At 41.1% G+C, this 23,547-nt stretch overlaps 1 protein-coding gene across 2 annotated transcripts; it reads left to right on the forward strand.

Moving 5' to 3' along the window:
• Positions 1 to 721: 721 nt before the first annotated feature.
• On the forward strand, positions 722 to 23,042 carry LOC114029806 (keratin, type II cuticular Hb5-like). 2 transcript variants are annotated; one of them, XM_027844458.1, is made up of 9 exons: positions 722 to 1,190; positions 3,655 to 3,863; positions 11,486 to 11,546; positions 13,932 to 14,027; positions 14,747 to 14,911; positions 15,526 to 15,651; positions 15,909 to 16,186; positions 19,954 to 19,985; positions 21,215 to 23,042. In XM_027844458.1, exons 1-9 carry the CDS (start codon positions 768 to 770, stop codon positions 21,373 to 21,375), a joined length of 1,551 nt encoding a protein of 516 aa, XP_027700259.1. In that variant the 5' UTR covers positions 722 to 767; the 3' UTR covers positions 21,376 to 23,042. The 2 variants fall into 2 exon arrangements, with proteins under 2 accessions (XP_027700259.1, XP_027700260.1); XM_027844459.1 differs by having other exon boundaries at positions 15,909 to 16,129.
• The last annotated feature ends 505 nt before the right edge of the window (positions 23,043 to 23,547 follow it).

Here is a 23,547-nt window from a genome sequence, read left to right on the forward strand (position 1 = left end):
TTACAGATGGGGGAAACTGAGGCAAACAGGGCTAAGTGACCTTTTCAGAGTCAAACATCTAGTAAGTGTCTGAGGCTGGATTTGAACTCAGGAAGATGAGTCTTCCTGACTCCAGGCCTGGGCCTCTATCCACTGCGCCACCTAGCTGCCCCCTTCTCCTCTCTAGGCCTCTATTTTCTCATCTGTGAAATCCAGAGCTTGGATCAGATGACCTTCAAGGTCTCTTGTAGCTCTAAAGGTTAATGAACTCAGTCTCCTAGCACAGAGTTTGAAGGCATGCTTCTCTGTCCAGCATTTGTCCCTGTGTCCTGGTAGTCCAGCATCAATGGGGACCAGGTCTCTTCCAGGTTAGAAGGACATGGGACCCTTCAATTCTTGACAAATCTCCATTTCCTAGGCTAGGTCTATACTTGCTCATGTGGGAAAATAACCCTGTGCCCACTCACAGGGGATGATTGTGTATTAATGGGTTAATAGATATGTCAGGGCATGTGGGGTTGAAAAGGCAGGGGTGATGTTTATTGTGATGTAGGGTCTCTCAGATAGGCCTATAAAAAGGGGCAAGTTTTGGCTTTGCTCTTGGCCTGGTGAGTGGGAGAATCCCACGCTCATAAATCGTATGAAACAATTTTCCCTTCCCTTTTATGTTGTCCGAGCCCCCTCCCAGGACACATAAAAGGGAGGGATGGTTATTGGGCAGGTCACAAGTCACATTGCCCTCTCTCCTGATTGCCTTTTTCTCAGGAACTTTCAGCTAAGGAGACATCATGGCCTACCAGTCTTCCCACATCAGTTGGAACAGTGGGACCAAGAACTTCAGTTCTTGCTCAGCTGCGGTGCCGAGGCTGGGAGCCCGGCCGAGTGTCACTACCCTCTCCTACCAAGGGGGAAGCCCTGGGGGTCTGGGCTACAGGAAACTTGGGGGCTTTAGCAGCCGGAGCTTGGGAGTTGTGGGGAAACCTCAAATTTCTGTAGGCTATGGACGTCCTCCACGCAGTGGGGGCAGCTTTGGCTATCGAGTTGGGGGCCTGTGTGGACCCAGTCCTCCCTCTATCACGACTGTTACTGTCAATGAGAGCCTTCTGACCCCACTCAACCTGGACATTGACCCCAATGCCCAGTGTGTGAAGCAAGAGGAGAAAGAGCAGATCAAGTGTCTTAACAACAAATTTGCTGCCTTCATTGATAAGGTGAGTCTGGGGTCTGGGATCACCTGGGAGCCGGGAGGATGGACACAGGAGAGCTCATGCATTGACTCTCTCTAATATTCCATCTTCTCTCATTTGGCACTGCCATCTCTTCAAACTTAATTTCTCTATGGAGTTGATCATTATCCCCATTCATACTCTTAAAGAAAACATGGGGGTATGAGGAAAGAAAGACCTTTAATGCAAAAACACTTAATGTCTTTCTCCATTCCTGTGTCATGAGACACCAGACAATCGATGGTGGGAGGAGCAAGATAGATAACTCTATCCAGACTGATACCATCCATCTAAGAAGTGATGCTGTAAACCTAAGCGTTCATTCGTGCGTTCATTCATTCATTCAACAAACGTTTATTAAGCCTGTCATGTACAATACTCTTTTGAGAAAATCTAAAGTTTGAGCTGGCCTCTGGCACCAATATGCCTCCAGTCCAGTAGGGGAGATCAGGAATGCAAACAAACAGCTATAATGTAAAACTGAACATAACCAATATGTGAGAGGTAGGAAATTACGCTCTGAGAAGCAGGGAGGTGGTGCAAGCCAGCTTTCCATCACCTCCTAAGCAGAGTCCTTGGAAGGTTATTTTAGTATTTGTCATGAGGGATTTTGAATTCCTCTGTTACACAAGAGCCCGAGAAGTGAAGAGATCCAAAGCCTTCTGTTTTCCAGTTTTAAGAGAGGACACAGCTGGTTCCAGGATCTTTTCAGGAAGGGAGCTCTGGAAGGAAAGAAAGGTTTAGGAAAGAAGATGACCTGCAGAGAAGCTATATCCTGATCCTACTGGACACTATTAAGGGTCCTCAATCTCTTGTGTCAGCTAGGGTCATCCTGTTTTAGAATTAGAGAGAACTTAGAAAGAAACCAAGAAAACCAAGGCCCAAAGAGAGAAAATGTTTCATCTAATTTTACCTAAGGTCACACAGGTAGCAGGTTTAAGAGTCAGAATTCAAACCCAAGTCCTCTAATATTTTTTCCACTACTATGTAAGCCCCGCCCCCCTTCTCAGCTAGGGTGCAAACAGTTAGCCCTATACAGTTAAAAATTCATTTATTGTTTGGGAATTATCCACGGAGTTGAATCCAAAACTGACTTTCCTTATCCCTTGTTTTGAAAAAGCATCCATACATTCACAAGCACAGTTTTCTAGTCCTAGAGTGCATCCCTTACTCATCTCCACATGTTGGAATCCATCTCTTTCTTCAAGGCTCAGCTTAGATGACATCTCCTCTATAAAGCCTTCCTTGATTCTTAGGAGCATGGATTTAGAATGAAAAGGAACTTCTTAAGCCATTTACTCTAACTCCTTCATTGTAGAGATGAGAAAATGGGGCCCCCATAGAGGCAACATGACTTTCCCAAAGACACACAGGCAGTTAAGTATCAGAGGCATAATGTCCCTAGTTGAAAGTGCTGTCTCTCTAGAGCACCTTGCCTGGATTTCTCCTTTCTCCCATCGTGCTCTATCTTGCAGCATGCTAATTTGAGAGCATGCTGTATTTCCCTGAAGAGCTATTCAGTTACAGAGCTATGAACCCTTGAGTAAAGCAGGGAAAGGAACAAACATTTATTAAGTACCTACTATGTACCAGGCAATCAGCACCTACTATATGCCAGGCAATTAGCCCCTATTATGAGCCAAGTAATTGGCACCTACTGTGCTAAGAACTTCACATATACTTCATAGTCAGAGTGAGTTTGGATCCTGGATGTGCTACTTATTACCTTCCTAGAAATCATCTTAACTCCTCTGGGCTTTAGTTTCTGCATCTGTAAAATGAAGGGGTTGTATTAGATGACTTCTAGGGTCCCTTCTAATTTTAAATCTATAACGTACTGATCTACTCAGCTTTTGTAGCACATCCTATGATTTGGTGTTGGAGGCAACAGTTTTTAACCTTTCCATTCTATTGTGTTGAGGCTAAACGTGAGTTTTCCACTCCTTATCATTGATGAACATTTAGTCAAGGAAAAGAAGGGATTTTCTTGGTTGGACTTTCTTAGGAAAATTCAATTCCAGTGCTCACTGCTAAGAAATAAGGCTATCACAGTGGAAATGACATAGTTCTTGTTCTGTGGAGCCTATAATCTAATCTAATCTAATTAAAGCCATGGCAGGGTAGGGGTAGGGGAGCCCAACATTCTTCTTGTAGCCTTCCAACTACAAGAAGAATCATAGTTTGCTTTGCCTGTGTACAAAAGAGGAGCTAGTGGTGAACCAAGGAAACTTGGTTCATCCATCCTCAGGGTGGCAGTGGGGCAAGAGTCCAGGGAGTAGGCCAGTTTCTAGAAATCTGAATATTATAGTTAGAAAGGTCCTTAGAGATCATCTAGGCCAAAATCTCTCATTTTACAGATACAGAAACTGAAAATCAGGGCGTTAAGGTGGCCGGGCTGAAATAATTGACTACAGGTTCTCCCATGTTGTCTTTTTCTCTGGTGCTACAGGTCCGGTTCTTGGAGCAGCAGAACAAGCTGCTGGAGACCAAATGGAACTTCTACCAGAACCAACGATGCTATCAGAGCAACATGGAGCCCCTGTTCAATGGCTACATTGATACCCTGAAGCGGGAGCTGGAGGGCGTTGAGACAGACAGTGGACGTCTGTCCTCTGAGCTCAACCACACGCAAGAGGTGTTGGAGGGCTACAAGAAGAAGTGAGTCTCAGGTTGGGAAGGAGCCAAGAGGCTTTCATGAAACATGAATCAGGCTGAGTCCATAAATAGTACAAGGGGAATGTGAAGATCCAAGTCATTGACTCCAAATCACAACCTTCTGATCTCCATGGTGTTTAGCCTGAGTCTATATAAGACAAAGGGGGGTCCACAAGTTTGCCTCCCCCTCCCCCCACATCCCAAGCTCCATTATTCATAGAGCCCTGTTTTGAGCATTTGGGAAAAATCCAGAAGGAGAAGGATACATAATCCCTGTCTTTGGGGAGCTCCTAGTCAGAGAGAGGATATTGCACCTGAAGCTACAAACAATGTAGATTGATACTATAGAGACTAATAGAAAGAAAGGAGAATCCTTAGTAGTAGGAATTGCATATGTTAGTGCTGAAGGATACTTAATACTTAACTATGGAAGGTTGACTTACTTGATTAAACAAGTGGAGTCAATCAATGAAAAATTCCAAAGGAAAGTGATTTGACAATGATCTAGTTAATTTAATCAATGCATATAAAAATGGATGGTTATTTCCTTCCTTACCTCTTTCTCACCTGTCTTCCCTTCCTTCCTCCCTTCCACACTCCCTTCCTTTTCTCCCTCTTTCCTTCCTTCTTTCCCTCCTTTCCTCCCCTCCTTCCTCCTTCCCTCCCTTCCTCCCTCCCTTTTTCTCTTCTTCCTTCCATCCTTCCTCAGATCTTCTTGACATCAGGCCCAGCAAAATATCCATCATGCCACCTAACTGTTTTAGATAGCTTGGAGACTGAGTATTTGATATTGTTATATCTAAACATCATTCTTAAATTTTTATGGGTTGATGTTATGACTAGAAAATTGTGGATAATAGTTTGGTTTGTTTTTTCTCTGCATTCTCCAGGATATTTTGAGGTTAGTATGGGGATTTGTCATTTCATGAAAGATAGTGAGTTTATAAAGCATAATTCTTGCCATCAAGTCATTTCTTACTAGGTATAGTTGTTGCTGTTTTTTGAGTTGTTTCAATTGTATCTGACTCTTTATGACCCCATTTGGGTTTTCTTGGCAAAGATACTGGAATGGTTTGCATTTCCTTCTCCAGATCATTTTACAGAAGAAGGAATTGAGGCAAACAAGGTTAAGTGAGTTGCCCAGGGTCACACAGCTACTAAGTGTCTAAGGACAGATTTGAATTCATGAAGATGAGTCTTCCTGACTTCAGGCCCAGCACTCTATCTACTGTGCCACCTAGCTGTCCATACTAGGTATTATTAGGTAGCTTGCTAGTATTTTTTCAGCCTGCAATGATATGTTACACAGTTTCTACCATGTCTTTGCATAATTTATATTGATTGATAAGTCCAGGTTCTTTAAAATTAACCTTTGTATAATTTTTGGAGAAGACAAAATTGTTGCCCCTATAAAGCCATCCACTTCCACAAACAATTCTGCATGATTCAGCCATTCATTCTATGCTTCTTTGTCAATACACTGTGGGCTGAGTTCATGAAGATGTCACCCACGGGGAGCCTTTTGATTCTATTCTTGGATCTTGGTTGTTTATTGGACTCTTGCCAAAGGTAAAATACATTCAATTACGTGGGATAAATTCAAAGATGTGTATCTGTGTCAGCCTTTATTATTTTTCAATGAAATAATGTCTACTTGTTACAAAAGTATTTCTGTAGGTTTTTGTGTTTACCAATCCTCTCTTCTTTTCACTTAGGTAGTATTATTCTATGGCCATCTTAGGATAATGGGCCCTGTGTTTCATTAATATTGTATAGCTTTTTGTGAAGATACTTTTCAAATATGTTACAGTCCATTTCACATTTCTGCAAGTAAACATTAAGACTAGTATTATACAGAAGTTGATTGCTTTAAAATTATTTGTTTTTAAATTGTTTTTTAAATTGAGCTCTGCTTTCAGGGTGCCAGCATGTCTCTTAACATATTAAACCATAGCTTTCTCCTTGATAACTTTATACTTGTTATGTCCTGCCTAACAGGGAACAAGGTATTTATAGATATCTTTCTCCATCAGTTTAATACTTCAGTCTCCAAATTTTCTAGTCTTATATTAAGACTTTTACATTTATTGAGTCCAGGATATCGTTAAAGAGTTTCGATGCGATGAAGTGACTGTTTAATATGTTTTGCAGTGGAGCCATGTAACTTGATGCCATTCATGTGCATCTACTGATTAATAACACATTTTGGTTGTAGTCCTCTAATTTGAGAGTCAGATTTAGAAAGATGATGATGGACTTAAGCATAGGCAAAATCATAATGAACTTAAACTGTCTTACTAAAGGAATGCTACATTTTATTTATTTTAATTAATTTTTTTTCAGGTCTACATTCTTTTCTATCCATTTCTCTTTCCCCCAATCAAGAAAGCAAACAACAACAACAGCAAAAGTCCTATTATAAACATGTATAGTCAGTCAAAATAAATTCTCAAACTGGCCATGTCTGTACACACATGTAGAAACACACACATATACACACATGTATGCATATGTATGTATCTATGTATGACATACATATATGTTTATATCTATTTTATGTACATCTAGTTTAAATCTAGTTTATATAGATGTCTATATATAGATCTTATATGTACATGTTTTATATATATATCTCAATCTGTTATTTGATCTTGACATTATTGTATTAGTGACATATTTTAAATAGAAAACAGTTTTCCATGTGGATCTCAAATTCTCTAGAATTCACACTCTGCTTAAGTCTATTTTATAAATTTGTGCCACATGAATAAGCCATGAGTGTGAAACAAGGTCAAAGGTTTGTGATAATCAAGAAAGACAGTATAAATGTTATGGTGCCTTGGGGCAGGTGTTCATTAATTACTAAGTACTATAAATAATAAGTTGTTCTTTACACACACACAGGGCTTTGAGGCACACCTTTTTTGTTTCTCGAACAATTAAATAATTTTTTGCATATATGTGTATATATATTTATATATATTTTAGTGACAAGCTGTGAATGCTTTATGTAAAGTATATAACACACAACTGACTATTTTCGGTGGGTCTTTCAATGTTCTCATCTAATGCCTTTTGTTAAGAAAGATAAGAGCAGGCATGCATCTGAGAGTAAGCTGATAAAATGGCGTGCTGGTAATTCATGGACCACTGTGAAGCATTTGAGATGACACATATGGATCTTAACTGCCCCTGCTACTTTAGAAGCTAGAGTTGCAGTTAACTCCCTTGATATAACTCTTCTCTGTCATTCATTATATTAATTGTGCTCAAGCTTTCTATTTCTCATTTGATCTAACTTGGGTTCTTATTGGACTTCTTGCAGCTATATAGATGACTAGAAATGTTCCACATAACTGTTATTATTGTCATTGTTATTATTAGGAATGGATCTCTGATCTCTCTTCACACTGAATACCTGCCACTATTCTGTAGTGTTTGATCTTAGAGGGTTGTTTGGGGTCCATTTAGAGGTTAAATGATTTGCCTCAGGTACACAGTTAATGCATTTTCAAAGGGATGACTTTAATCTAGGTCTTCCTGCTGCCAAGGTCAACACTCTATCCACTAGGCTATCTTGCTTTTCCAAGAGATAAGTATAGGAGCTAGACCTGTGATTTCATTAGTATAGGGAAAACTTAGAGAAGGAAAGTCCCTCAACCAATGTGGATCAGTCTTAGAGAATTGTCTAGGGCACTGAGAGATTAAGTGACTTGTCCACAGTCATACATGTGGCCGGTGGTGGGACTTAAATCTAGGACTTTCTCCCTCCAATGCCAGTTCTCTATTCACTAGATCAGTGATGATAAAATCAAATAGAAACAGATCCCCACTGACACCATATTGACTTATAAAACCACAAATTAACATGATCTATGTTGTATTGTATTTTTATTTATTTTGTTAAAATTTTCTCAATTACATTTTAATTTGGTTTAGGCAACACTCAAGATTTTTGTGGGTCCCATATGGCCTTTAGGCCATTAGTTTGACCCCTCTGTACTAGACCACACTGCCTTCCCAGTTATTATTATTAATATGAAACTTTGTAGTGAAATTTCCTGGATTATTGCTAGTTTACCCTCACTTTGTATCATAAAGATGCATCCTGAGTATCTATCTCCCACATTGACTGGAACTTGGGGAAATGATACAGTAGAGAACTAATTCTGATAATTCAGAAAATCACTTTTTTTTGAGATTTGGTATCTTTGAGAATTGGTAGGGACCTTAGCCACCATCTTGCCCAACCCATACAACCAAGACCTCCTCACCACACCATACCCAATGAATGGTCATCAAGCCTGTGCCTGCAGACTTCCCAGGAAGGGGAAATCCACCATCCCTTTGGAAGCCTATTGTACTTTTTGACAGCTCAAATTGTTAGAAAATTTTTCTTGACATCAAACCTAAATCTCCCTCACTGCAACTTCATTCACTGCTCCTGGTTCTGCCTTCTGGGACAACATAAATATATAGTCTCTCCTCCATAAATACTTAAAAGGCAGCCATCATGTTCCCCCTGAGTCTTTTCTTTTCCAGGCTAAACATGACAGATACTCCACCTCATCCTCATGTGTTATGGGCTCAAGGCCCATATGTTATACTCCCATGGAGGTCTGAAAAGGGCAGAGTACAGGGAGACTATAGCCTGTACGGAGTACAGAGTACAATTACTGTCACCTCCTCTTAATATTTGTTGTTGTTTGGTTGTTTAATCATATCTGATTTTTTGTGGATCATTGCATGTCAATACTGTCCATAGAGTTTTCTTGAGAAAGGTACTGGACTGATTTGCCATTTCCTTCTCCAGTAGATTACGGCAAACAGAGTCCCATATTATTTTAGCTTTTGTGCCTGCTACATCACATTATTGATTCATTTTGAGCTTGTAGTACACTAAAACTCCCTAGATCTTTATTAGAACAAGTGCTATCTAACCATGTCTCTCCCTCAACCTTGTATTTGTGAAATTAACTTTTGGTCCCCAAGTATAAGACTTTACATTTATCCTTAGTGAATCTCTTTTTATTAGATTCCATCCAAATACCCTAGCCTGTTTCCCAAATTTCTCATCCATTTCTTTTTCCTGTTAGGAGGATCTGTGACCTATTCCAATGGCAAAATTACTTCTAGCCAATTTACCAAGACTTTTTGGATCCTGGACCCAAATATACCCAGTGTGTTAGCTATCTTACCTAACTTTGTGTGATCTGTAAATTTAATAAGCTCTCTATCTATGATATTCTGTCAATTCTCTTCCCCAATTAATTTTTCTCTTCTGCATCTCTTGCCATCAGTAGCCAGGATTGAAGAAAACACTACTGGTGACCCCGTGGATTTCATTTTCTTGCTTAAGACTTCATCACTGTGGCCGTCATTTTTATGTTATTTGTGGTTGCCAGAAGTGAAGAGTTATCATTCATTTTGATAAATCATAGAACATCCTCTATCATGTCTTAGATACATCCCTGGGAAGAAAACAGTGGTGAGAGCTCTGGGCTTGGAATCAGAAAGACCTGAGTTCAAATCTAGCCTCAGACACAAATGAGCTGTGTGACCTTGGGTAAATCCCTTAACCTCTGTCTGCCTCAATTTCCTCAGCTATAAAATGAGGACAATAACAGCACCTATCTCCCAGGATTGTTAGGATGATACAATGAAGTAATATTTGCAAAGTGCTTTGAAAACACTATGTAAGTGATAGCTATTATTATTACTATTACTGCTATTGCTATTACTGTTACTATTACTGCTATTACTGTTACTATTGTTGCTACTACTGTTACTATTACAATTCCTACTACTATTATTATCATCATCATCATAGCCATTGAATAGGTGCCTCTGTAACTCTAAGCAAAGAATCGTTAACTACTACACCTATTCTTCTCCTGCCCCTTAATTGATGTTCACTTATCTGATAACGTCTATGACTCTACTACATCAGTCTTTAGAAGACAAGCAGCTTCTCCCTCCTCAGGATATCTTCCCTCTTCAGGAAGAACTTTTTATCTATTTTTCAGCTCTGATTGAACAGCCTTCCTCTTCCTTTCCTTTCTTATCTTTGTAGTGTTTTTCCATTCTCTCCAATCCTGGCAAGGTCAAGCCTCCCTTCCTCTACCTCGGATCCTTTTTTTTTCCCTGTTGAAGCCTCATTCTTGTTTCCTTTGAGAACATGTTTATTTTTCGTAACAGTCGAGTGTGAAGAAATTTTTTTCAAGCTTCTAGATCAGTCTGAAGCGAGAACACAGATAACTTGATTGTGGTAGAAATATAGACTTGCAGGGCCAAATCTTTTAGTTGTTCTTTTTTTCTTTTTGAACTACATGCAAGTGTTTGTACCACAACCATAAGCCTTTGGATAAAACTTTTTATAGTCCATTGTCCTCTCCATAACTTGACATCCCCACTCAACTTCTTTTTCTTAGTCTTGACAATTCAATAATCAAATCCATCTCCCCTTCAGCCTTGTGTCAACCTATCTGCTTCTCCAATTTGTCCCATCCTCCAGCCCACTGAATCAATTTTACCCTTTAATTGTTCCACTTACCTTTTCTTCCTCATCTTGCCTTATCTTGCCAACTACCTTTTCCTTATTCTTCTTCAGTCTACCTCTCTAGGTTCCATTCTCTAATCCTGGATTCTCCTGATTTTTTTATATGTCCTTTTTGATTGTCCTTGATCTTTTCAACATAGAAATAGAATCTGGACCAGTATTTGAACCTGGAGCTTGTTCTTCAAATTTTCCTTAATTTGTCCCCAAGTTTGCTCAAAATTTCCTTTATAAAAGCAATCCCTGACCTAGTTACAAGATTTCCTTATTATTATTTAGCTCACTTTTTCTCTTTTCCTTATCCTTCTTTTATAACCTTATCATATAGAAACTCAAAGTAGAATTCCACGGAACGTGGAATTTTAGTTATGAACTAACTGCACCAGGGACATGGATCTTTGCTCTGGTCTCCTTTGGGGTGTCAGAGAAAGACAATAGATCCTTGTTTAGCTCATGTTTTTTTTTATTCCTGCCCCCACTGTCAGGGTTGGGAAAGATAAAATTCTAGAACTAAAGTTTTACAGAAATAGCCAAAATTACCCAAAATATCCACATCCTGTAGCTTTACTGTAGCGGACCTTACTATCAAACTGAGGAATGTGTGGGTTTCCATGCCAACTGGGGCTGAGTTAAACTCAAATTCACCTCTATGTTTTGTGAGAAAAGGCAGCAGATTTAGGGTGGGAAAATCTCTCCAGAACAGCATGAACCCATCTCTATTATGTCAGAGCATAAGGATTCAAGCCACCAGTGGTAGAACTGGGAATGAAGGACTTGAGAGAGAATAGGGTTTTTTGGAGTAAAGCTCCATTAGACCTGAAGGGCATCTTGGAGGCCATATATATTAATCCTCTCATTTCACAGAAGTGGATTGTGAGGCTCAGAGAGGGCTTATGACACCATTTAGCAGCTCCCAATCCGATCTTTTCACTAAATTCTTGGCATTTTAAATTTGTGACAATGGAAGCCAAGTGAGGCTTAATCTGTTCTTTGAATTTTGAGGATAGCCAGCCTGAAATCGTCCTAGGTTTTGTTTTTTTTTTTAATCCCTTTTTCTCTCTCTCCATAGGTATGAAGAGGAGGTAGGTCTCAGAGCTACAGCTGAAAATGAGTTTGTGGTCTTGAAGAAGGTGAGTGACTCTTTCTCCATTCAAAGTAAATTTCATTACAAAGAGAAATCTGAATACAAAGGTATGGTTTAGTTGTCACCCTACATACAGGGTTGTTAGCAGACATTTGAATTCACTGGTTAATATTATTTAGATTGACCCAGGGGGAAATTAATGAAACAGAGGTTATCTTGTCTCTTCCCTGGCTTCCATGTCTCCATTTAGTACCTCAGGCACTCTCTATTTATTGAGCATTGAAAATCATCTATTTCATTCTGAATGACTTTGTCACTTTGTGGGCAACTGAGTGAATGGCTGACGTTTTCCTCTCACTTTATTTTGAGTTTATGTAGATACAGGCCATCTAAGACAATACTAGTCCATTATCATAGCTCTGTGACCTATAGTCCTTACTAGTTGCCATCTAAGATATATATTGAAGAAATTGTAGTGGTCACCATTCTAAAATGTTGGACTAGCCCCTGAGACAAACTTAGAGTATAACCTCATGCCCTTAAATTATACACAAATTTAATCAAAACTAGCACCTACTTTAAGATATTGTCATGGAGGGGGCAGCTAGGTGGCGCAGTGGATAGAGCACTGGCCCTGAAGTCAGGAGGACTGAGTTCAAATCCATCCTCAGACCAAACACTTGACACTTACTAGCTGTGTAGCCCTGGGCAAGCCACTTAACCCCAACCGCCTAAAAAAAAAATTTAAAAAAATATTGTCATGGAACAGATAGATAGGCAGAGGGAAAGGCAGACAGTTGAGTCAAAACAGAGATCTCGGTTTGTTTGGTCAGAAACCTCTACTTGATCAGAGTGAGATGATGGTCTACACAACAGAATGGACTCACAGTGAGTTGTTCATTCTTTTTTTTTTTCAGCCAAAGACAAGGTTTATTAGAACATCCATCATATTGGGCAGACTCTTAAGGAGTCTGAACATTAGTGAGCTATTGGCTAGATTATAAGAATCTGAGCCTGAGTTGTTCATTCTTGAATGACAAATGAACTACTAATCAGATTTTCCAGGGAATCAAATTCTGGTGGTTCCATCAGTGACTTTTGTGCAGGGCAGTAACTATACCTCTCTAAGATGTGAGGAAAACAGCTTGCACTAACCAGCAAGCTCTCAAAATACTAGTGTAGTAAGGTCCTGCTTCTCACCATCAGTGACTCCGCTTGAGACAGGAGCTACAATGGGTACTGTTGAAAGCTGTTGAAAGTTCAGTTTGACCTGAGGGGATAACTGAGTAGAGAATGCATTTTGGGATGGGGCCAGCCTGGTGTAATGACTTGACTTTTAGTTCCAGCTCTGGCACTTTCCTTGGTTAATTAATTTCTCCTTGAAAAGCTTCTGGTTTCTAGTCTATTGAGTGAGAAGGTTAGACTCCACAATCTCTACAAAGGCTTTAGAGCTTAAGGAGATCTCAGATAGTCCAACCCTCTCATTGGATAGAGGAGAAAATTGAGACCTTTGGAGGCTGACTGACTGACCCAAGGTCAGACTGGTAATAAGTATGAGAGCAGGGGCCCAAGGCCAGGTTTCCTGACTCCAAGTCTAGTGCTTTTTCTACTATTCAATGCTTCTCTGAGTTCTCTTTCACTTCTAACACCATGTCATAAAAAAAGGGCAGTGAAATGGGACCAATAGGTGGAGAAGCCTTGAAGGTAGGACTTAGGAGCTTGAATAAAATATTCTAGGAAGAAAGGGTCCAAATTAACTACAAAGGATATACAAAGGAAGATGTTATCTGCATCCAAAGAAGAACTGATAAGTAGAAGTATGTATAGAATGATTTTACAAATATATGTATATATGTGTAGATATATGTATATGTGTGTGTATATGTCATATATGTATATGCATGTGTATGTGTTATATATGTATGTGCATGTATATATGTTTTATATATATATATATATATATATATATATATATATATAATGGTAGCCACCTCTGGGGGAGACAGGAAAGAAAAAAGGGAAAAAAAGAAATGTACATGATAACTTTATTATATATTTAAAAGGAATAGCAAGTTGTACATAACAGATTTGCTGTTTCATGTGCAATTATCTTTTTTAAAATTATGTTAGGAAATGCTTATTTTATTCCACAAATTAAAAATAAAATAAATAAAAAATTTTAAAAGGGTCTCTGTTTTTGAGCAGAGGAAGAACATTGTTCTTCATGGAAGATGACTCTAAGAGCATTGTTAAATGCATATGAGGGGAGAAAGAACAAGCAGTCTAGCAAGACGCCTGCTGCAGTCATCCGGGTGGGAGCTGATGAGGGGCTGGACTTGGGTGGTGGTTCTGGGAGTCAGAAGGAAAAGGTGAAAGCTAAGACACGTGGCAGAGAAAGAATCATGACTGCCTCTATCTTCTTTCTCCCAAGGATGTAGACGGTGCCTACGGCCGCAGGGCAGACCTGGAAGCAAATACTGAGACCCTAGAGGACGAAATTAGCTTCCTTCGAGCTCTGTATGAGGAGGTAAAACAAGTTTTGTATCAAGAGGGACAAGAAAGAGGAGCCCAGTGAAGGAATGATAAGCCCTGTGGGTCCCTGTTTTATAGGCAGTTGTAGAACCTAACTCATCCAAGGCCTTAACATTCCTTGCCAATGGAAAGTCCTCATTTAGGTCTCACTTGAATCCCCTTTGTTACATCCACAGCACGTTTTTGTGGTTTTTTCTTCATACACATGTGCAATGGCTTGTCTCCTTTGATCGTTAGGATAATCTTGAATGCTGGCATTAAGGTTACATCTACACAGCACAATGTATCTCCATCACAGGAGGACATGGACTTTTAGCAGTTATTTTATTCATTCTTGGAGTAGAAACAAACAAAATAGCAAATTCTGGACCTCAAATCTAGTCATTGGCTGATTCAGCAGGCCAGCTGCAGAGAGCCAACGTGAATCATCCAAGCCTCAGGGGAGGATGCTTCAATTGGACTGTCTGCTTGGACCAGAAATCAAATTTTTATCTAATCTCCACTTAGCTCTAGGCCATGGGAATACGACCAGGTAACTCCTTAGCCAGCTCTTCCTAAAGTCATCTGACATTTTAAGGTTTATTCCCCAAAGCTCAGGGTTTGGTGCTTGTCTTTTGAGCTCTGTCTCATCATTTCATCAGATGAAAGTTTAACAATTGAGAAAAGGATGGGAGGGAACTTCCAGCCAAGAGTTACGGCCATCCCCTCTTGTAGGAGATTCGGATGGTCCAGTCACACATCTCAGACACCTCGGTCGTGGTGAAGATGGACAACAGCCGGGAGCTCAACATGGACTCAGTTGTTGCTGAGATCAAGGCTCAGTATGACGACATCGCCAGCCGTAGGCGGGCAGAGGCCGAGTCTTGGTACCAAACCAAGGTCAGAGGATGCATCTCCCTTGTCTTCAGGAATCTGTAGTGGGAAGGATTCAGGGGAGATTTTGAGCAAGTGACCCTGGTGGGGTGGAACTTTTATTCGGTTCTAGTCAAATCTATAGGTAGCATCAGTCTTCCCAGAATCAGGGCTGGTATAGTTCAACGCCATGTATACATTGAGAAGATGAAAGTTCACATGTTCAGATGTATAGTGCCCTGAAGTTCATTCATTGTTGGATGGAGGAAGGAGAACAAAGATACACCATATCTCCTCTTGATTATCTATGTTGTTGGAGACGACCAGTGGCCTAGCTCAGTACAAAACCTACTGTTAGGCTCAAGTTTTCTAGTTCCATTGTAAAGAAGCCAGGTCAAGTGGACATGGCCAACCTCTTTGATGGCTTTGATGGGCAAGGGCCTTGGGGGATGGGTAAAAGAGCCCTGACTCAATGGCCTGATGACCTGGGTCTTGGCACTGTCACTTATGGTGTGACCTTGGGGATGCCACTTCTTTCTCTGCCTCTGTTTTTCTATTCTGTAATTTGAGGGAGTATGGATGAAATGAACTTTAAGGTCTCATGTATCTCTAGAAATCTGCAATTCTGTTTGGCCCTGCAGTGTGAGGAGATGAAAGCCACTGTGACCCTGCAGGGAGAGAATCTCCGGAGAACCAAGGAGGAGATCAATGAGCTGAACCGCATGATCCAGAGGCTGACCGCCGAGGTGCAGAATGCCAAGCAGCAGGTCAGAGGGGGACAGTACAGAGGGCAGGAGGGAAGGGTGTGGGGCACCAAGGGGTGGTATCCTTCATCAGCTCTAGCTCCTTACATCTTCTGACCTATATTCAGGTCAAGGAGTGACTGCAGTGCCAGTGCGTTGCCGAGGCTGGCTTCTCCTGCCCCCCAAAATGGTGGTGCTATGTCCCCACTATGCCTCATTGGTCAGGACATGTTCAGAAAAAAGCAAGATCATTTTAGTTCTCCTCTTCCTTCTTCCCATAGCGCTGCAAGCTGGAGTCAGCGGTGTCAGAGTCAGAGCAGCAGGGCGAGGCAGCTCTGAATGATGCCAAGTGCAAGCTGGCGGAGCTGGAGGAGGCGCTGCAGAAAGCCAAGCAGGACATGGCCTGCCAGCTGCGGGAGTACCAGGAGCTGAAGAACGTCAAGCTGGGGCTAGATGTGGAAATTGCCACCTACAGGAAGCTGCTGGAAGGAGAGGAGAGCAGGTGGGAGCAAGGTCAAGGGGCACCCAGCAATTCTTCTCCAAGATGGAATCCTAGAAGGTCAGAGCTGAAAAGGACCTCAGAGATAATCTTCTAGTCAAACCACTTCATTTCATAAAGGAGAAAGTGGAAGCCCAGGGAGGGAGAAGCCATATAGCTAGTTAGTGACAGGGTCCTTACTATTTTCCAGTTCTCCAGTGTACTTTCTGAGAAATGAGATAATATTTGTAAAGTGCTTAGTACAGAGCTTGGCACATAGAAACCATGTAATAAATGTTCATTTCCTTCCTTCCTTTCTCACACTAAGGCAAAAGCCTGGCGACCTCATTTAGGAATGGAATTCCTTCCAGGATCATAGGATTTAGGGCTGTAAAAAGCATTAGCCATCATCTAGTCTAGCCCCCTTGTTATATAAAAGAAGAAACTGAGTTCCAGGAAGGGGAATTTACTTGTCCAAAGTCACAAGGCTAGTAAGCAGCAAGCCAGGATTGGAGCCCAGGTCTTCACTGACCCAGGATGCTTTTCCATCAGAGTCAGCATAAGCTAAAGTTCTGCACCATCCTCCCTACTCCCCCCATCCAATCTTGTGATTTCATGAAATTAGGGAACTCCCAGTGTGGGAACTTCCTCATCCTAAACCTGTGATTTCATGAGAGTAGGGAACCCCCAGTAAGAGAGCTTCTTCTGATGAAGCAGAGCTACAATTCTGCCATAATCAACAGTCTTACAGAGTTGTCTACTGGCACTGAGAGGGTAAGTGATTTGCCCATGGTCATATAACTACTGTTTGTTAGAGGCAGGATTTGAACCAAGGTCTTCATGATTCCAAGGCTGACCCTCTCTATCCATCACTCCACATTGCCTCTCTAGGAACCTGAATTAGCTAAAACTTTGTTACACTCAACTGGATATGGCCAAACTTGCACTCAAATGATGGAAACAGAGCAGAGCAAGGCAGATTTGCAGCTGGGAGGGAGACCAAGTGCACATAAATTTAATAACTCTTCATCCAAGCCAATTTCTTGACCTTTCCAGTATGAGCAACCTTAAGCCATGACACCAATTGCATCCAAGGAAATATTTCCAATATATTTACTCCCCCATTGAAATAAGATTCAGTCTACCTATCCATCTTGTATCCACATTCCCATTCTCCACCCCCTACAACTTTTTCCCTTTGAGAGCTAGAATGGGAAGAGAACTCAGAGAGAGGAAGAGGCCTTGACCTTGCCCTCAAGATGCTTCCAGATTGATGTGGGGGAGACGTGAATAAGCATTTATATAGTGTCTACTATGTGACAGGTACTGTGTTAAACTACCGTGCTACAATTACTATCTCATTTGATCCTCACATCCTGAGTAACAATCCTGAAAAGTAGGTGCTATTATTATTCCATTTTATAGTTGAGGAAACTAAGGCAAACTAAGTGACTTGCCCAGGATCACACAGCTATTAAGTGTTTGAGGACAGATTAGAACTCAGGTCTTCCTTCCTCCAGGCCCAGTGCCCAGTGCCCAGTGCCCAGTGCCCAGTGCTCTGTCTACTGAGCCACTGGCTGCTTTCTTGGTTAGGACAGGCAGGGCACATGTCTAGGAAACTGGACAGACTTAGGGACAGAAAATAAATGACAATGAATGCAGGTCTTTATCAATATAGGTTAGCCTTTATTATTTGAACTTTGAAAATTCTTAAAAAGAAGTTTCTAAAGTAGGGGACATTCTAAGCCACATGGTTCAGTAAAAGAAGCATTAATCTTCACCTTAGAGAAGTGGATGTCATGGGACTTAGAGGTGAAAGGGATTTAAGAGGTCTTCTTGTCCAATTTCTTCATTTTACAAATGAGGAAACTGAGGCTGAGAAAGGTGATGCAACTTGCCCAAGGTCATATAGATAAGGAAATCACAATGCTAGGATTTGAACCCAGGTCCTGTAACTCCAAATCCCATAAAGTACACCATAATGGCTCCTTTTAGGATGCTCATCTGGCTCTTGACCTTGAGGGAGCTATTCAACTACTCTTGATTTCTTCTTCCTCCTCTGTGAAAGAAGGTGAGGGGCTGGAAAAAAAAATGATCTGTTCCTTTCTGGACTCAAGTCCCATCATTTGTTGTGGAAATACCTACTCCCTCCACGGTGGGCTTCCTCTTGTTCATTTCCTATTGTGTATTTCAGATGATCCTTACTTGTACTGCATCTGCCCCACTTGGGTCCCTTTCATTTCTCATGTAGGGCCTCCACCTCACTTCAGTGGGGAAGTTGTTGTACCCTGCCCCAGCTGGATCCCTAGAATGGAATAGGGTGTAGAGGAGGAGCGAGCAGCCTGTTTTCTCTCCCACCAGGCTTTAGGGAATGGGGTTTATTAGGAGCCCTGTAAGTTCACTCAGCTGAGGCTTTGCTTGTGTTTTTTCCGTAGACCAAGGGTTCTTGATCTTCTTTGTGGACCCTTTTGCCAATATGGTGAAGTCTATAGATCCCCTTTCACAATAATTTTTTTAAAATTCACAATAAAAAGAAATATCTAATTTCAATTAAAGGTTAATGAAATGAGGATGTAATTCCCCTCCTCCCCCCATACAAATACACAGATCTCATGACATCTATCCATGGCGTGGCAGTGTCCTGCTGGATTCCTACTATGAATTCCAGGTCTCTAAAAGTCTCTGCTTCAGACTTTTAAGAAAGAAGAAAGGAAGCATCTATTAAGCACCTACTATGTGCCGGGCACTGTGCTAAGTGTTTTATAAATATTTATAATATAATTCACATTAAAACATCACATTAATATTATAATACAACATTATAATATAATAAATATATAAATTATATAGGTATACAATATTATATTAATATAATAAATTATAGAATATGTTATATTGATATAATAATATATTATAATATGATTTATAAATATCAAATGAGATACACTTGATCCTCACAGCAACCCTGGGAGGTAGGTGATATTATTATCCTCATTTTACAGAGGCAGAGGGATTAAGTGACTCACTCAGGGTCACAAAGCTAGTCAGGTCTTCCTGACTCTAGGCCCTGTGCTCCATCCACTGTTCCACCTAGTCGCCTAAGACAAAGGTCAAACCACCTACAATCCTTTGCATTCACATCAAACTGTATTTTCCTCCTCACTTTCCTTTATCTCCATGGTTTTCACAGGCTTTTCATATACAGTACTGAATGAACATCTTGGAACTAGAAGGAACCTTGGAAGACTTCTAGGAAATGACTTGCCCAAGGTCACACAGACTGTAAATGACAGAGCCAGGATGTAGACCCTGGCCCTCTGATTCTACACCCAAGCTTTTCCCACTATACTATAATTGTCTCTCTAGTCCAATTTCTCTATTTTGAAAAAAACTGAGGCCTAGAAAGGGAAAGTGATTTGTCTTAAGTCCCAAAGCTATATAGGGACTCCCCAAGCCTTACTGATAGAATGAAAACTTCTTAAAGGCAGGGTCTGTTTTTCATTTTTGCTTCTGTATCTCTTATCACCTAATACAGTGCTTTGGATATAGTTGGTATCCAATAATCATAAGTAAATGTTTATTGAATTTAGTTGCTGGCAAGGTGTTGGGAGAGGCAGCCCTCTGATGTCTTCTGTGCCACCCTTACTACTCCTTGCCTGTTAAAATGCCAGAGGAGAATATGGCACAGCAATGGAGTACAACTACTTCCTTGGGGATAAATACTCATCCTACCTTCTCTCTCTTGCCCAAAATTAAACTCACGGCTTCAGAGGAGACGCAGAGAACCTCAGTGTCACTAAAAATAGAGATTCCATTTCTAACCTTGTTCTCTCTCCTTTTCTGGACAGGTTGTGCGAGGGTGTTGGCTCAATCAACATATGTAAGTATTTTATATGCCTTCCCACATTGCAGTAATGTTCTAAATGGGGCCATGTCTATGGTTGTTATCCAAGTGCCCAATGGGAGGGAGGAGAGGAAGAAGGAAGGGAGAACTGGAAAGGAATCTTCAGTTACTTTGCTTCTGATTCCAGTTTCAGAGTTGAGGGACCTATTTCAATCAGATTATTACAAACCCTATTCACCTGCTTGGTGCTGGGACCCAGGCATAATATGCATGGATGCATGTGAGGCTTAACAAACTTACAGCATATTTTCAAGAGCTTCTGACCCAAACTCTTTGGATTTCTGACATGAACTCTTGATTATCTATTGTAGGGAATACACATTGTAACCCATAGCAAAGTTTCGTTTTTACTGAATAATTGACACACTATACTATATTACTATAATTTACACTTATGAATAATTTATACATGCTTTTAAGTTTACAAAGTACTTTTCACACATTCTCTTAATTGAACCTCAAAAGAACCTTGTAAGGTAAGAACTACAAGTGTTATGATGCCCATTTTAGAAATGAAATAATTGAGATTCACAAACAAAATAACTTGCCCGTGGTCACAGAGCTAGTAGCAAAGGTCAGATTTGAACTCAGGTCTTCCTGACTCCAAATCGAGCTCTCTACTAACTTTGTCATACTGGGCTTCTCTTGCCATAGTCTCTTCGCCTTTACCTCTACCCCTATCCCTGATATCCTCCCAGGTTACCATCCACTAAGATCTGTCAATAAGAACACTGGTATTGTGATGTATGGTCATGTTAATAGGATATGATAATACCTAATTTAAAATCAGAGGCAGCTGTCATTTAGTGGATAAAATGTTGGCCTCAGGTTCAAGACACATACTGGCTGTGGGACCCTAACTTCTAAGTGCTCTAGGGAATTCTCCAAGAATTCAAGTTGGAAAGAAGGTGTCACCTGCAGTAGAGGGATTTCCTCATCTGGGAGTTTCTCCAGGTCCAGTCCTTATTAATATCAAACTGTACTCAATGTAATTAGGAAGCTGAATCTTTTGTCTCCCAAATTAAGGAATTTATCTCCCCAAATCTGATAGAAAAGTTACTTTAGGGCCATTTGTTGCTTTGATCTATCAATGTTACCGTCCCATTGGGAAGAGAACTGATCACTGACTGTAAAACATGTCGAGTCGAAATCTTCTCTGCAAGAGAAACAGGCTGAGAAATCTGATGCAATGTCTTTGTCCACAGGTGTGAGCCGCTCCCAGGGGGGCGTGGTCTGTGGAGAGCTCCACCCTGCTGTCATCTCTCGAGGGACAGGGTCTGTGGGTGTCAGCTCCAGTGCTGGTGGGATCTGCTCCCCATCGGGGGGCGTTGGCTGTGCCAGCGCTAGGTCTGTCAGGTTTGCATAGGGAGGAGCCTGATTTGGACCGAAGGGTCTTGAAGAAAAGGGGACTTTGACCGTTTCAGGTCAGAGCATCTGTTTCATAAAGCACCCCAGCTGAGGACCCTCAGTTATCTCTCCAATGCTAAGCACAGTGGAAAAGAGCCCTGGCTTGGGAGTCAGAGGGCCTGTCTTCAAACTCCCACCGCAGTGTTTACTACCTGTGAGACCTTGAGCAAGTTACTTATAGCTAGCATTTAAATCACTTCATCCCCTGGGGTATTAGTTTCCTCATCTGTAAAAGGAGGGGGTGGGAATCAATGGCCTTTGAGGAAACTTGATGGATCTGTGATCTTTTTACCTCTCTGTTGATTTTATTTACTTTTGTTTATCTTAATCTTTGATTGGTGTTATTTGATTGAATATTTGGTTGATGTTAGTTGGCTCCCACAGGTAGGGACCTGGATAGGAGGACCTTGGACAGAACACCACCTCTAAGTTTTCTTTCCTAGGTGTCTGGAAGTTGTGAATCATGTAAAATGATGCTTTCATGCTAAACATTCTGGTCCATCAGTCCAGCCATTCAGGCCCAAGAAGTTAACTGCTCTTGCTTGGGCTGGGAGGTCCAAATCACTGCCTTTGACTAATTGGCAGATCATTTGAGCAACCAAGGATCATCCTATAGGTACTAGGGAAGATACATTCCAACCTCTACAAAGAAGAGAGCACACAGAAGGAGCGGGGCACAGTTCTTCGGAGATCAAATTTAGGTAGAGCAGATCCTTTCTGGAATTTTTGTTGAGCCTTAGACGGTGGTTGGGCATTTGCCTGCTACTGAACTTCTCTGCTCCTCCTCCTTTTATCCTTCCCCCCATCTTTCGAGTAGTCTCACTCCTAACTCCAGTCACCAATGACATCGCCGGTCCTTGAGATATTCCACCCAGAATAGCCCTTTGGGTAGAAGTGCCAGCCTGATACAAGAGATCACATGGACGTACATTCACTTTTTTCTCTAAGACCCTTTGTAGGATCATAGATTCAGAGATGAAAGATGGCCTCAGGGGCCATCTAGCCCAAGTGGCGGATGCTGAGGGACAAAAAGTCACTTGGGGAAACCGAGGCTCTGAGATAGTGAGATATTTTCTCATGGTCAGGAAATATAACTAGGACCCATTTCAAGGTCTGTGACTCCATGTCTAGTGTTCATCTCGCTATACCAGGTTGAAGATATATTTAGAAACAGTTTCTGGCCGTTGCTTCTCTATTCACTTGTACTAAGAGGCCTCTATGTTCATCTCATGGATCAATTTGGAATCAAGGATTTTAAAAATGTTTTGCCCTTTCCCTCCTCTCCATCACTGACAAAATGGAAGACATCCAACTCTAAGTATACTGGGAGCAATACTTTCTATCCACAGACAAATATGGCAGTCACTAGGTCATGTTGTACATAGCAGCAGCTGCCCACGCTTGGTTCATTTCCCTGCTTTTCGTAACCTACAGGGAAGTAGGCTGCCACCTGATCAATTAGTTAATTAACTAGCAAGGGGATGTAGTACATAATTTTGCCACCACATGATTCTACCCTGAGTCCACCCAAATAGTTTCATCAGAAGTTAGCTAAATGCGGGGCAGCTAGGTGGCGCAGTGGATAGAGCACCGGCCCTGAAGTCAGGAGGACCTGAGTTCAACTCCGGTCTCAGACCAAACACTTGACACTTACTAGCTGTGTGACCCCTGGGCAAGTCACTTAACCCCAATTGCCAAAAAAAAAAAAAAATAAGTTAGCCAAATGCCCATGTGTTAGCTTTCCCAAAAGCTGTAGTATCCTCACTGACCAGCAGAGGGCTTCAGCCTGATTACTGTTGTCTCACCTACTTGAGCTTCCAGCAATTGCACGATGGCAAAGGCCCTGGGTTCAATACAGATCTAGGAGCATACTATACAAGAAACTCCAACACTACTAAAACAGTAAAAAATATCATCTCTGTCCTTGAGCTCCTATCCCATATTTGTATAATATCCCTCTATTTGACCGATTTTTATATTATCATTTAACACAAGCAATCTATAATGCAGTCACATTCATTTCATTATTCGGAACAAACAAAAGTCAAACTGTCTTCAACCGTTTCTGGAAACAACTGTAACATTCTCCAGCTCTCCTTCCTGCTTTCATTGGGTGGTAAATGAATCAGGG

The sequence above is a fragment of the Vombatus ursinus genome, unplaced genomic scaffold, assembly GCF_900497805.2.
Source record: "Vombatus ursinus unplaced genomic scaffold, bare-nosed wombat genome assembly UNPS02014941.1, whole genome shotgun sequence".
In the NCBI taxonomy this organism is placed as follows: domain Eukaryota; kingdom Metazoa; phylum Chordata; class Mammalia; order Diprotodontia; family Vombatidae; genus Vombatus; species Vombatus ursinus.

What these genes read in the sequence shown, in the direction of transcription:
- LOC114029806 (XM_027844458.1), top strand. Translation starts at nt 768, where the DNA reads ATGGCCTACCAGTCTTCCCACATCAGTTGGAACAGTGGGACCAAGAAC. An exon ending in AGTCTTGGTACCAAACCAAG is followed by an intron (nt 14,912 to 15,525) that starts GTCAGAGGATGC and finishes TTGGCCCTGCAG; the next exon opens with TGTGAGGAGATGAAAGCCAC. An exon ending in TGTTGGCTCAATCAACATAT is followed by an intron (nt 19,986 to 21,214) that starts GTAAGTATTTTA and finishes CTTTGTCCACAG; the next exon opens with GTGTGAGCCGCTCCCAGGGG.